The 13,033-nt window shown below is 36.6% G+C and overlaps 1 protein-coding gene across 1 annotated transcript; it reads right to left on the bottom strand.

Moving 5' to 3' along the window:
• Positions 1 to 1,595: 1,595 nt before the first annotated feature.
• Positions 1,596 to 10,155, bottom strand: LOC127522530 (outer dynein arm-docking complex subunit 1-like). Its single transcript, XM_051912615.1, is given in 16 exon segments — positions 1,596 to 2,073; positions 2,168 to 2,261; positions 2,397 to 2,500; positions 3,816 to 3,979; positions 4,147 to 4,315; positions 4,770 to 4,852; positions 4,931 to 5,059; positions 5,536 to 5,723; positions 6,508 to 6,575; positions 6,670 to 6,783; positions 7,966 to 8,091; positions 8,177 to 8,319; positions 8,322 to 8,356; positions 8,631 to 8,730; positions 8,817 to 8,918; positions 9,918 to 10,155. Coding segments are annotated over 15 exon segments (1,689 nt in total). The 5' UTR covers positions 8,884 to 8,918; positions 9,918 to 10,155; the 3' UTR covers positions 1,596 to 1,968.
• Positions 10,156 to 13,033: the final 2,878 nt, after the last annotated feature.

A 13,033-nucleotide genomic window follows, 5' to 3' on the forward strand; every position in this document is an offset into this window, starting at 1 on the left:
TCTTACCGTATGTAACCAATAATCAGGATATTTTCATTGTAACTGTTGGAAATGACCTCAGGGATTTCACTAATATTATTGGAATATTGTTTTGAATCAACATTTCCTGTACATGTGTTTATATATCTGGTGTGTTCGCTCTGTGTTAGGGTTTATTTTGCCCACAAATGATATAAATGTATGTTCAAATTTACTGGTGTTGTTAATATTAATGCTTGATTCAGGGACGTGCACAGACATTTTGAGGGGCAGGGGCTCAAGTGGAAAAAGGGGCACTTCTCATAATTATGTATTTTAAAAAATAATAAACAAAATGTTAAATATATTAACACAACTCTTGACTTCCTTACCAATTTATTTTAATTCCCTCATTTGTTTCACACTCCACAGATTTCTACAAAATAATCAGTTCACACAGAGACCATGTTCTTTAGTATTCACTAGGTTTATCACAACAGCAAAGGAAATTATGCCACAATGTGCATGTTTTCTACACTACTGTTTTCAAGAAATGACTGCACCAAGAAGAGGGACATAGTTTCATTAATAATTTGTTTATTTTGCACAAATCAATAAATCGTTTTAATTCTTTTGGTGTTATTAGAATACTTCTTTCATGTAGTGGACATCAAGAGTTTTTTCCCCCTGAAATGTTATAAGAACATAATAAAAATTATAACAAATGCCTGCAGAGGGCGCCAAAAGCCAGGTGATTATTGTTTTTACACAGCACGATCAAATCCTTGTTTTTGGCCAACCAGCATAATTAAAAATATAATATTAGTTAAATTATAATAATAATATTCGGCCACTTCTTTATGACATAAATGCTACAGCCACTTTAATGTCTTGAACAAGAATATGTGGACATCAAAACATGCACACTCAGAGCGAGGGTTTAAACTTTTATTGACGTATTCTCCTGTGTAAGCGTAGATTTAAGAAAAATAGCATTATGCAATGCTGTATTATGATTTTTAAATGGTTTTAATACATCGTGCATCTTTAGAAAACTGTCTAAGAATGTGGTTCATGGATTCGCGTCCATGGAATGCTCCTCTTCCGGTATTGACAGCCCTACAGGTATCTTTCAAAATGCAATGCATATCACATTGAAATAATTGAAATTATAATATGACATAAATTGCATTATTATCAAATCAGGCAGATGCGTTGCTGGTAGTCAAATTATTAATGCGGCGTTAAACATATAAATAATCTCACCATAGGCGTAATTTGCGGGTGGGACGGTTGGGACATGTCCCCACCACTTTTTGCCAGGGTCGATATTGTCCCCACCACTTTTTGAAATATCTCGCGTCATGGATGCATCTAATACAAAAGAAACATCTCTAGTTGATTAGCAATTCGTTTGTTTCTGTTAAATAATAGGTGATCTGGCGCTGGGATGTGTTGTTTTTGAACGCTGAGTGCTCGTTGCCGCTGTTATCAGTGGCGCAAGTGTTCTCTTGGCGCTCGTGCTGCGTGCACAGTGAGCAGTCTTCACACGGACGAGCGCAGAGAGACTCTCTAATCGTTCTGGTGAAATCACAAAACAAAATGCACATAAACGTGTCCTTGCTCTTGATATACAATCACTGATGAACATTTTTGGTTTTAATGAGAAATAAATAAATAAATAAATGACACGAGGTTGGATTAGAACCCAGAGCCTCTAGTACGCTGAACAAAAATTCTACCACTAGTCCGTCTGGACAATAGCTGTAATTCTATGTATTTACTTAGTATTGTAAATACTCTCGAGACTGCTAATATATTGAATTATAGTAGGTGTAAGGATGAAACTATCATATTAAACATTTGCTCCTTAGAACAGCATATGGGGTGATGAGAAAATAATGACAGAATTTTAATCTTGTTATAAATTGTCTAGGTAGATAACTATTCAGCAAGAATTAGAGCCTACATTTCATATTCAACTTTTTTATTAGAACACCAGAGTGTGTCTTAAGCCTCCAGTGAACGCTGTCCGCTGCTAGACATGGTGCTGCTCTTTGGGGTTTTCACATCTTTGCCTCTTCCTGTACGCAGAGACTCGTCTTTACGCAGGACCTGTGACAGATAACCAACAAACACCTTGTAACTGCATAGCAACCGTAGTTAATGAATAAATCAGAATGGGAAAGAGCTATTCTGTGTGCCTTACACTGCTCATCATAACGTGCTGATGGAGTTCTTTGTGGGTCAAAGGTCGATCCTCCTCATCTGTGAGAGAAGAGTCCTCGGCCTCATAATCGTGCCTGAATCGTGCACAATAAGACCAAGAGGACATATTAACAAAATAAAGTCATTTTTTTCCCTCATATTATGTGTAAATTTGTTTTATCTCCATAGACTGTGCCTATACGGCTCAACATATGAGAAGCTGCTCTCACCTGGTAATGGGGGGCTGAACGATCGCTGTGTGTTTCTGCACGTCTGGCTTCTGACCCAGCAGGAACTGAGCGACCTCTTTCAGGTCGTCACTCTCCTCCACGTCCTATTTATTTACATTACAGTTACACTAATGGTCAACAGTTCGGAATAAGTCAGGTTTTTTTTTAATGTTTTTGAAGGAAGTCTCTTATACTAATCAAGGATGCATTTATTTGATCAAAAATACAGTAAAACTGATCTGATCTGGTCACATGATCTGATTTCTGATTATTATCAATGTTGAAAACGGTTTTTGTTGCTTAACATTTTTGGAAACTGTGATACTACCATTCAAGTTAATGCTTTTATTTAGCAAGGATGTTTTAAATTGATCAAAAGTGACAGTAAAGGCACAATTATAATGTTACAAAAGATTTCTATTTCAAATGAATGCTGTTCATTGATCCTTCCATTCATCAAAGAACCCTGAAAACAATGTATCATGGTTTCTACAAAAATACTAATCAGCAAAAACTAATTATTGATAATAATAAGAACCATTAATAATAATTAAGCACCAATAATAACTGATAATAATAATTGAGCATCAATGCTCTGGGGGTAAATACAAGTACAACGAATGCCCTTTAGACTATTTTAAGTGTATTCTACACTACTTTTACAAACTGAGGAATGAGTCAACATTTTTCTGGTGGTAATCGAATTGCATTTTACCTAAAATACTTCTTCGTTTTTTTACCGTAGTAAAACTGCTCTAACGCATGTCTTTGTATTACTTGTTTAATGTTGTTAAAGCAACAAAAACTATGGCTGTGTCTGAAATCACCCCTTCATTCACTATTCCCTACATTAGTCCACTAATATAGTTCACTTGAAGGAGTGAATAAAAATTAGTGAGTGAATTCTGACACTGAGTATGTCTTTTGCATAGTTTGTGCTTGTTGTTTAATAATTATTTGAAACTTAGCAAAACTGGCAGCTCCAGTAATAAGATGAAAAGATTTATCTTGAACTCTGTCATGTATAAACCTTAATTAAACAATTTAATAATCAATTAAATAGGAATTTATACCTGTATGATATTATGCTGTAGCCACATTGAACGAGCGGTTTGGAAAGCGGATGCTGCAGGCGCCATCTTCTGGTCAGACGTGGGAATTCCCTTGGCATGACCCTCACAGTGTATTATGGGTATTCTCTAGCTATGAGCGTACGTTGGTTGTACACTCGTGTCGGGTGCATTGTGGGATTGAATGAGTGCACTCGATAACATTCACTATGGTTTCGGGCACAACTACTACAAATGGCTGTCCCCTCAAATAGTGCCCCATTTAAGGGTATAGGGGGTGATTTCGGACACAGCTTATGAAATAACGTGTTGGTACCTTCTGGTACATGTGTGCCGCAGTTTTCTGTACCTTAGATTTAATGAAGGCTTGAATGGTGAGCAGTTCACTGGTCCTCTGCTCCAACAGGCTGAGGTACGCCATGATGTTACTGCCACTAATCCCAGAGGAAGAGCCCAGCATGTCTTCCACCAATGTTGGGTCGCAGTCAATCTTATTGAACACACTGTCTATCCCTAGAATGACATCAACATGTGCAACTGCTACTTTTGTGTATAAAAACACAAGTTTCATATAAGTGTAATTCTTCTTCTAAGACAATAATGTGGCAAGTTATCTTGATTCTTCTAGGGTTTCTCCATGTGGTTATGGTAAAGCATGTTGGGGTGATTTTTACTAGTACCTGTTTTGATCTGATCAAGGATCTTGTTGATGTCATTGGCCTGGGCTTCATACTGTTGGGCCTGTGTCTCACACTCTTGCTGTAGATCCTTCACCTGTTTTAATTCCACCTGATTTTCCTGTTCCTGTTGGACACCTTTCATGTGCAACTGCTCCATCTCTTCTCCAATCTGGAACAGCATCAACACAAAAAATGTTTTTCTACTGTTGTGTCTGTATTAAAATGTGAATGTGAATAACATTGTGCATGTTGCACGTTCCTTGGCAACTAACTCAAATAAAAAAGTACTAAAATTACTATAACTAAAACTGAAATAAAAATAAATTAAAGCTAAACAGAATAAATATAATAAAAATGACAAAATTACATAAAATATAGTAAATACTACACTATATAAATACTATAATAGTAAATAAATAATACTAAAATAAAGTAATTTTTTGCCTTTGCACCACTGCTAAGTGAAATAAACCTCATTAAACTTTGAAGCATTATCTCACAAAAAGGGGAGGGGGCTAAACTGTCCTTCCTCATCATGTTATGTATATTAAATGATAATGCCAACTTGTGAACAATATGTATGTTTTGGGTCTTATTCTACTAGCTCTGTGAATCGCACTGACCTGATGGATTTGCTCTCTCAGTTTCTCAGCTTCTATGTTCTGTTTATTCACATAGTTGAAAAGAGCAAAGTTCCTGTCCTCAACTGTTAAAAAACATAGAGAGTTGTAGCATAAAACATTGCAATCATTTGCTAGCACAAAACAGAAAACATAAAGCTCACCCTCAATGAATTTTATAACTAACATCTCCAAATTATCTTCCCCGGTCAATCTCTTAATCCGCTGGAAAACCTCCTCGAGAGTTTCAAATGTCTCCTCTCCAGCGTCTGCCCTCCTCTGCTGCTTCATCTCTGCCATCAGCACACATTGTTAACTTTTCAGCCAAAAAATAGTACTTTAAAAAGTAATTAATACTTATATTTAGAAAAGATGCATTAAATTAAATTCTGTCATGACAACTCTCGGAGAGTTTGGCATGGTAATGGATATGACAATGTTGATATGTTTGGTCTTGCTGGAATAGATCTGCTATGCTGCTGCTGCTGCTGCTGTTGGTTATTGATGGAGGGTTTCTGAAAGCGCGCTGCAACTGCTACAGCAAATGCTGACCAAGCATTTGAAGGCTGAGCAGCAAGCTTATTGGCTACTGATTCAGCAGGAACTAATCAGCGGTCCCCTATTTAGAATCAGCTATCAGCTGACCTATTAGCTTGCGCCATCTAGAGTTTCATGACAGAACTTTGATCTTACTGATCCCAAACTTCTGAACGGTAGTGTATATAATTTAACCAACAACAATTTTTGGTTACAATTATTGCTCTCTGACCTTGTCTGCGTCTCATTTCCTGTCCATCATCCATGGCGGTTCTCTCGTTACTCTTGGTGGCCATGAACTCTTTGAGTCGGTGTTCATGAACGATGACTCTCTCCTGCTCATTCCTCTCAGCTGAGTACTGCGCAAGATCCTTCATCGCCTTCTCCTTGATCATGGTCATTTCGGTCTGAGCCTCCTCTCTTAAATACACACATATAATTAGAACCGGCTACAAATGTCCACTTATTGAGGGTGGAGCAATTTGTAATACCATACAAAATGATAACTCTCTATTAAAAGTGATGTGTGCAATTTTTCTGCGTTGAAAGCGGTTGGGAAACCTTTTGCGCATTTCAGATTGGTGATGCTAGATGTGCAGCAATCAGTTTAATTAAAATGACATGCATTTGATTTAATCAAGACTGCGTGGAAGGAGGAGAATAATATATTAACCAATAATATTTCATTGAGGACTTTATGTTTACATTGATTCAAAACTAAAACTAAAACTATTAAAAAATAATAATAATTCTCCACTGAAATAAAGCTGAAATAACTAGCTAACTGAAATAAATTTAAACCGAAGCACTAAAATTACTAACTGGAAATAAACAAAAAACTAAAACTAAATAAAAAAAAAAATAAACAAAACAAAAACTAATAAAAATAACAAAAGCACATAAGCGAAAATTAAAATGAAAACTTCTAATAAAAACTAATTCAAGTATTAATTCAAAGCATTAACAAAAACTATAATAGCATATAAATAATAGTAAAATAACACTGCATGGAAGTTAAATGTCATGTTGTCCAAAATATCATTACCAATCAAAAATCAGCTAATGATATATATTAGCATTGAGCTAAAAAATATTATATGCATTATAGAAATTTCCTTGACTTTATTGGATTGTATTTCTTTTCAGGTTTTTCCTGATTTTGAGAACTCTGTATATTAGCGAAGCAAAAAAGTATCTCTCTCACCTTGCATCAGAAGCTGTGGTTGACATGTCGATAACTTCACCAATATCCTTACGAACATCTTGCTTTACCTGAAAGAAAGACAACAGCACTTGTTTTAACTGTGTTCAATAACTGCATCCCTCAAACTCATTATACACCCCAGAGCTGCCCAGAATGCCCAACCTTCTCCAGTCTGCGATGCAGCTGCTGGAATCGGACGCGCTCCATGCGGAGTGTCTCGAGCTCTTCTCTGAGCTGGCTGTTCTTCGTCAGCTGTTTGTTAAAGCGAATAAGAGCCTGCAGGGACAACAAGGGGAACAAATCACACACTAGGTATGTTTACATGCACTGATTTTCATTCATCCGAATGAATCCAATCAGCTTTCATATTCTGAAAGTTCTGTTTATATGAACCCTAAGCTTTGCAATCCAATTAACATATTCGCTTATGTGCATTACATATATTATAAACAAAAATGTATTCCGCGGCATTCAGAACCAGAGATAATAGACCTAAGTAAGGATTGCGTCATATTTATTTTTGACAGGAATGAAAACAAGGCTGTGAGGGATAGAAGTACAGTGTGTTCAATGGATTATATTGTTGTTTAACAACATACTGGTTGTACAGCCAACGAAACATCTATGCGAAAAAAAATTCAGTAGACCAAAACTCCATAAATGAATTTTGAAAGTTGTGAGTTATTAAAAAATTACATCATCTAGGACCTTTATTCAGTGCGCGCCATTGTAAAGTCCCTCACAGACTTATTTTCATCTGTGTTAAATTCAATATGGCGACTAAGGTTTATGGCTATGTTTATATGTGTACCAATAATGTGATTATTTCCAATAATCAGAGTAAGGACTTAATCACATTAAGATGATTGCATGACACAAGCAAACCTCTTCACTCCCGTTTACATGCAATTTTCATTATGATTATTTGCTAAGAACTGTGGTTATTTTTACTTATTTTTTTTACTTACGTCAAATGCAAAACATATTTCTATGGATGTTTTTTTTTTTTTTGGTGACACGCCTAAAAATGTCTTCATTTCAATGTTTTCAGCATCAATATTCTGCATTATATTCATGTTGCACAACATGTTTCTTCAACACTCCAAAAATTTGATCGGATTATTCCAGGTCTTCGCCACTCCTTCCAATCAAATCGAAATTTTATATGGATCTATTATATTGTGATTAAATGAAGGCTTTTCAGTCCGATTGAGTCATCAATTTGGTTACTAACAGATTATTTGGTTTCATATAAACGTAGCTACTCAAAACCAGTTCAGCATCATCTATGGAACAAAATAACATCTAGTTTTGTATGGCCAATTGTTTTGCTGGAGTCTGGTCCAGTCTGCAGTTTATTCTGGCCAAAGAACTACATAAATCGACTTGCATGTAAAGTGCCCACAATTGTGTGGTCAGTAAAACTGCATGCTGTGAAATGTTTGATTCTCTGTTTACCCGGTCTAGTTTGTTCTCCAGGGTGCGTGTGGCCTTCTGAGCGTGGCGGGCCTGAGACGTGTGACTCTGGGAAGCCGTGATCTCTCCTCTTCTCATTTCCACCAGCCTTTTCTCCATATTCGTGATCTGCAAACAGAATGCATGCAAATAAACATCTGTAGCACCAACAGTGTGAGATGTGTCATGTGGCAAAGTTTAATAATAGGCACACCTCCTGTTCCAGCTGTGTTTGGGTCTGTCTCTCATTCTCCAGTTGATCATCCAGTGTGTTTCGTTGCTCCAGCAGAGTTTTGATACACTCAATGTCCTGATTGTCGCTCTTTTTATTTGACTGGCACTCAAACACACACAACAACTCTCCTGTTCCTCACGCAGCTTAGAAATCTCCTGCCTGTGGACAAATTCACACACATCAAACTAAATATGCTCAAACACACATTGCACACAACACACAATGCAATACATGTACATAACGAGGACATTCGATAGGCTTCTACTGACAAATCCTAACCCTACTCCTAAGAGAAAAACAATGCATTTTTAGAATAAATATAATATTTACTTTATATATGATCAGGTTTGTCATTGTCAGTTAAAATAATTGACTTAATAAACAAAACAAAAAACTCCTGAAAGCGTTTAATGGCATTGACGGTGGTACTGACCGCTGTTTGCGAATTTTTTCCTGTGACTGGATGCTGTAAGCCTGTCGATCCCTCTCCATTATACGGAACTGTCTCTGCAGTTTTTCCAGCTCTGTCTCAACTGGACACAAACAGCTGGTTGCATAAGAATATTCATCTGCATGATAATAATTCTTAATTATCATTAACAATGTGTCATTTGCATACCAATTCCATCAAAGTCCAAGTCACTGCTGCCAGAGAGGACACTGGCTGCTGATCTTCCACGAGGCATGATGATGATGATGACTATAGTCACAAAACACTGGGCTAACAACAGGTGCAGATCAAAACAAAGCTTTGAATCATAAAGACAAAACATAAGTAACAAAAAACCCCAAGGTCACCAATTTCTTGATTTGTAAAAAAAAAAAAAAAAAAAAAAAACATTAAACATTTGATTCGTTGAGACTGAAAAATGATTTAATTTTCCCAGAAACGCGATAGCAACGGGTCATATACGGACATATGCGCACTGCCCATGTGGCGGGAGTAATTGATTCGTCAAATACAAAAATCCAGAGGCCTTTCAAGTAAATAAATATGAAATATGTTAAAAAAGAAAAAAAAAGGTGAAGAGTTTTGGATGAATATCTGAACAAAGATGAAGCAGAGGACAACGAAAAAGACGCTATATTCGACGGTGAACGCGGTGGTGACGTCTGATTTTCCCTCAAGACTTAATGTTATGTGAGTGACTAAAATGCATCGTTTCTAATTTTAACCATTATTTATACAGCTGTGTTCTGTTGACTAACTAAAATTACCATGGTATCACCATGCTTTTGGGTTTGTACTTTGGTAATACCACGGTCTTTTTGGAGTAACGTTAAGTTACCTTGGAGTAGCAGGTAAATACCATAGTACATGAATATTTAGGTAATTATTCAGTTCCAGGATGTATATATTCGAGTACCATGTTCTCACAATAATTTACGTTACCTATACCACGGTAGTACCACAGTAGTATTTGTTTACTATATATTTTTCTACACAGACAACCATAACATTTTTCGCGTCCATAACAAAAAAATGTTTTAACATTTATATTTATGAATTAATTAAAATATTAATTTGAAAGAATGGTGATGCTATATAATCGAGAACTTACGACTAGTCAAGCTATGCTCAAAAATATCAATTTTTTTTAAATAATGCTACTTAGTTTTTAGCTTCATTTTTTCAGCGACCGCTGCCTTTGATAACAGTAAAATATGGTGAGGTAAATAAAGGTAAATAATAAAGATAATAAATAAAGATAAATCTTACCTTACTGTTATCACTCTTCAGGTGGTTTTATCAGAGATCGCATTGGTTTTATTTGACACGTCTTCCTCCCTTTTAGACAAAGTTGTTAGCAACGGTCTCTAAGGAAAATAGTAGTAAACGATCTACAGGAAGAGACTTTCAATTCAGCTTTATTATTATTATTATTATTTAAATTAAAATTAAACATGTAAAATAGTAGTCATACAAGAGACTGGGGGTTCAATCTTCAACTGGCTGGCGGGAGCAGCCACTGACAGGTCACATGACCTGGTGGCAGCTGCCAGTCTGATTCTGGCAGGTCTGTCAGTGGTGGGCTGGTGGCTGGCAGAGTGTAACGCGTTCCCTATCGCTCTTGCTGCACGGAAATACACAATTTTATTATTATGAATATAATATTATGACTCTATTCTTTTGTATGATTGACGTTTTAGATGGGTTAATCTCAATTAAAGCAGTCAAATGACCGTGATCTCAACTGGTTGAAACTGACGCTCAGCCCAGCCAGCCACGCGTTCCCTATCACTCTCGCTGCATGGAAATACATAATTTTATTGTCATAAATATGATCTTAAGACTCTATTCTCTTGTATGATTGACGTTTTAGATGGGTTTATCTCAATTAAAGCAGTCAAATGACCGTGATCTCAATTGGTTGCAACTGACGCTTCGCTGGACCTAAAAGAGCCAGCCACTGTCTGAATAAATTTTGGTTTGACTGTATATAAAGCATAGCCTATATAATCATAAAATTATTCTAATTATCATTAAAGCTAGACAATTTCATCAAAAGAATAGAGTCATAAGAATATATTTTTAATAATAAAATAATGTATTTCCATGCAGCAATAGTGATAGAGAACGCGTTATACTCGCAGCTTCACCGCGGCTGGCTGGACTGACCGTCAGTAAGCAACCAGTATTTGACTGCTTTAATTGGAATAACTCACCTAAAACGTCAATTATACAAAAGAATAGAGTCATAACAATATATTTATAACAATAAAATAATGTATTTCCATGCAGCCAGAGTGATAGAGAACGCGTTATACTAGCAGCTTGACCGCGGCTGGCTAGGCTGAGCGTCAGTTTCAACCAGTTGAGATCACGGTCATTTGACTGCTTTAATTGAGATAAACTCACCTAAAACGTCAATCATACAAAAGAATAGAGTCTTAATATTATATTCATAATAATAAAATTATGTATTTCCATGCTGCGAGAGTGATAGAGAACGCGTTATACTCGCATCTCAGCAGTGGCTGGCTGGGCTGAGCGTCAGTTTCAACCAGTTGAGATCACGGTCATTTGACTGCTTTAATTGAGATAAACTCACCTAAAACGTCAATCATACAAAAGAATAGAGTCTTAAGATTATATTCATAATAATACAATTGTTTATTTCCGTGCAGCAAGAGTGATAGAGAACGCGTTACACTCTGCCAGCCACCAGCCCACCACTGACAGACCTGCCAGAATCAGACTGGTAGCTGCCACCAGCGCCACTGACAGGTCACGTGACCTGCCAGAATCAGACTGGCAGCTGCCACCAGGTCACGTGACCTGTCAGCGGCTGCTCCTGCCAGCCAGCTGAAGATTGAACCCCTACTGATACAATAAAGCACAAATAATTTGAACTATTTGACAATAATTATTTCCTATTTACTTTATTAAAAGTCACAGAATTGCAATATTGTATGAATGTCCAATATACAGTCAAACCAAAATTTATTCAGACACTTTAAACAATTAAATAATTAGAATTAGAATAATTAAAATGTGGTATTATTATTTTTTTTAAATTAAAGATAGGGATGCACCGATATTAGGGACAGAGCGACACGAGTCATAATCTGAAAACCACGCCCACCTGGGGGGGGGGGACAATCCAACCGTCTCCATTGACTTTGTTTTGCGTGAGGCTGCCTCCTTGTCATTTCTGACTTATAACAAAAAACAGAACAATGTCTAAAAGCTGCTATATGACAAGGTATACAGAAAACAAGCTAAAAAAAACCAGAACCAAAAACCCAGAAGTTTTTATAAGCTGTCGACCCAAAAAATGAGCATTTAAGGACTAAAAAGTGGAGACAGGCGATTGAGACAGAGCGCGATGTGTCATATTACTATGAGAACTACGCCCACTGGATGGTAATGTAATCAGCGACAGGAAATATAATATATAAAACTGACATTTGGATATTTGACTTAACAGTGACTAAATGTTTACTGCACACGTAGGCTTACTGAGGCATACTGAGTGTCAGGATCCCAAAATTTACCCATTCTTCCTGCTGATGCTTCACGTCTTATTGCCTTTATCCACTTTTGTCTCCTTAAAGGCTGGCTTTTACAGTTCGGTAGCTTATAAAAAGTTAGTTCTGGGTTTTTTAGCTTGTTTGCTGTACACCTTGTCACACAGCAGCTTTAAGGCATTGTTCTGTTTTTTGTTATAAGTCAGAAATGACAAGGAGGCAGCCTCACGCAATACAAAGTCAATGGAGATGGTTGGATTGTGATCAGAAAGTGTCTGATAACTTACTGATCCCTCCAGATGGTTGGTGACGTCAGGAAGAACACAGAGTCTTCAGCGTCACTAATGCTCCATTCAGGACTCTGGATGCTTTTGTGCTCCATTGATGTGAAGAAGAGAGTCAGTGTGGGAACCTCACATGAGATCTACTCACACTGACCAGCACAAACACACACACATCTGCTTCATCTGGAGTCCAACATGAGGCTGTGATGTTACTGCAGCAACGAGAATGATGAAAATCATAAATTAGGACTCTAAATATCTGCACTTACTTCTTTGGAAAGACTTTATGCACATATATAAGTCCATATGTGTCTAACAATGCTGTAACAACTTGAAGCAAGACAGCACAGTTTTTATTGATGTAATATTGCATTTCATTATTCAATATTCTTCGGCTGTTTTTAAATGCGCTCCATAAATAAAGTATGATTTTACTTGATCTAATTGGTTATGCTGTTTAATACACAGAATATATTATAATAATATTCTAGTTTGATATTAAACTTTGGACTGCAATGTACCACAGTAATTCAGATGAGATGTGCAGGAATGATGTGATGTTGAAATCACCATATGTGTA

Source organism: Ctenopharyngodon idella, chromosome 11 (genome assembly GCF_019924925.1).
Source record: "Ctenopharyngodon idella isolate HZGC_01 chromosome 11, HZGC01, whole genome shotgun sequence".
Classification (NCBI taxonomy): Eukaryota; Metazoa; Chordata; class Actinopteri; order Cypriniformes; family Xenocyprididae; genus Ctenopharyngodon; species Ctenopharyngodon idella.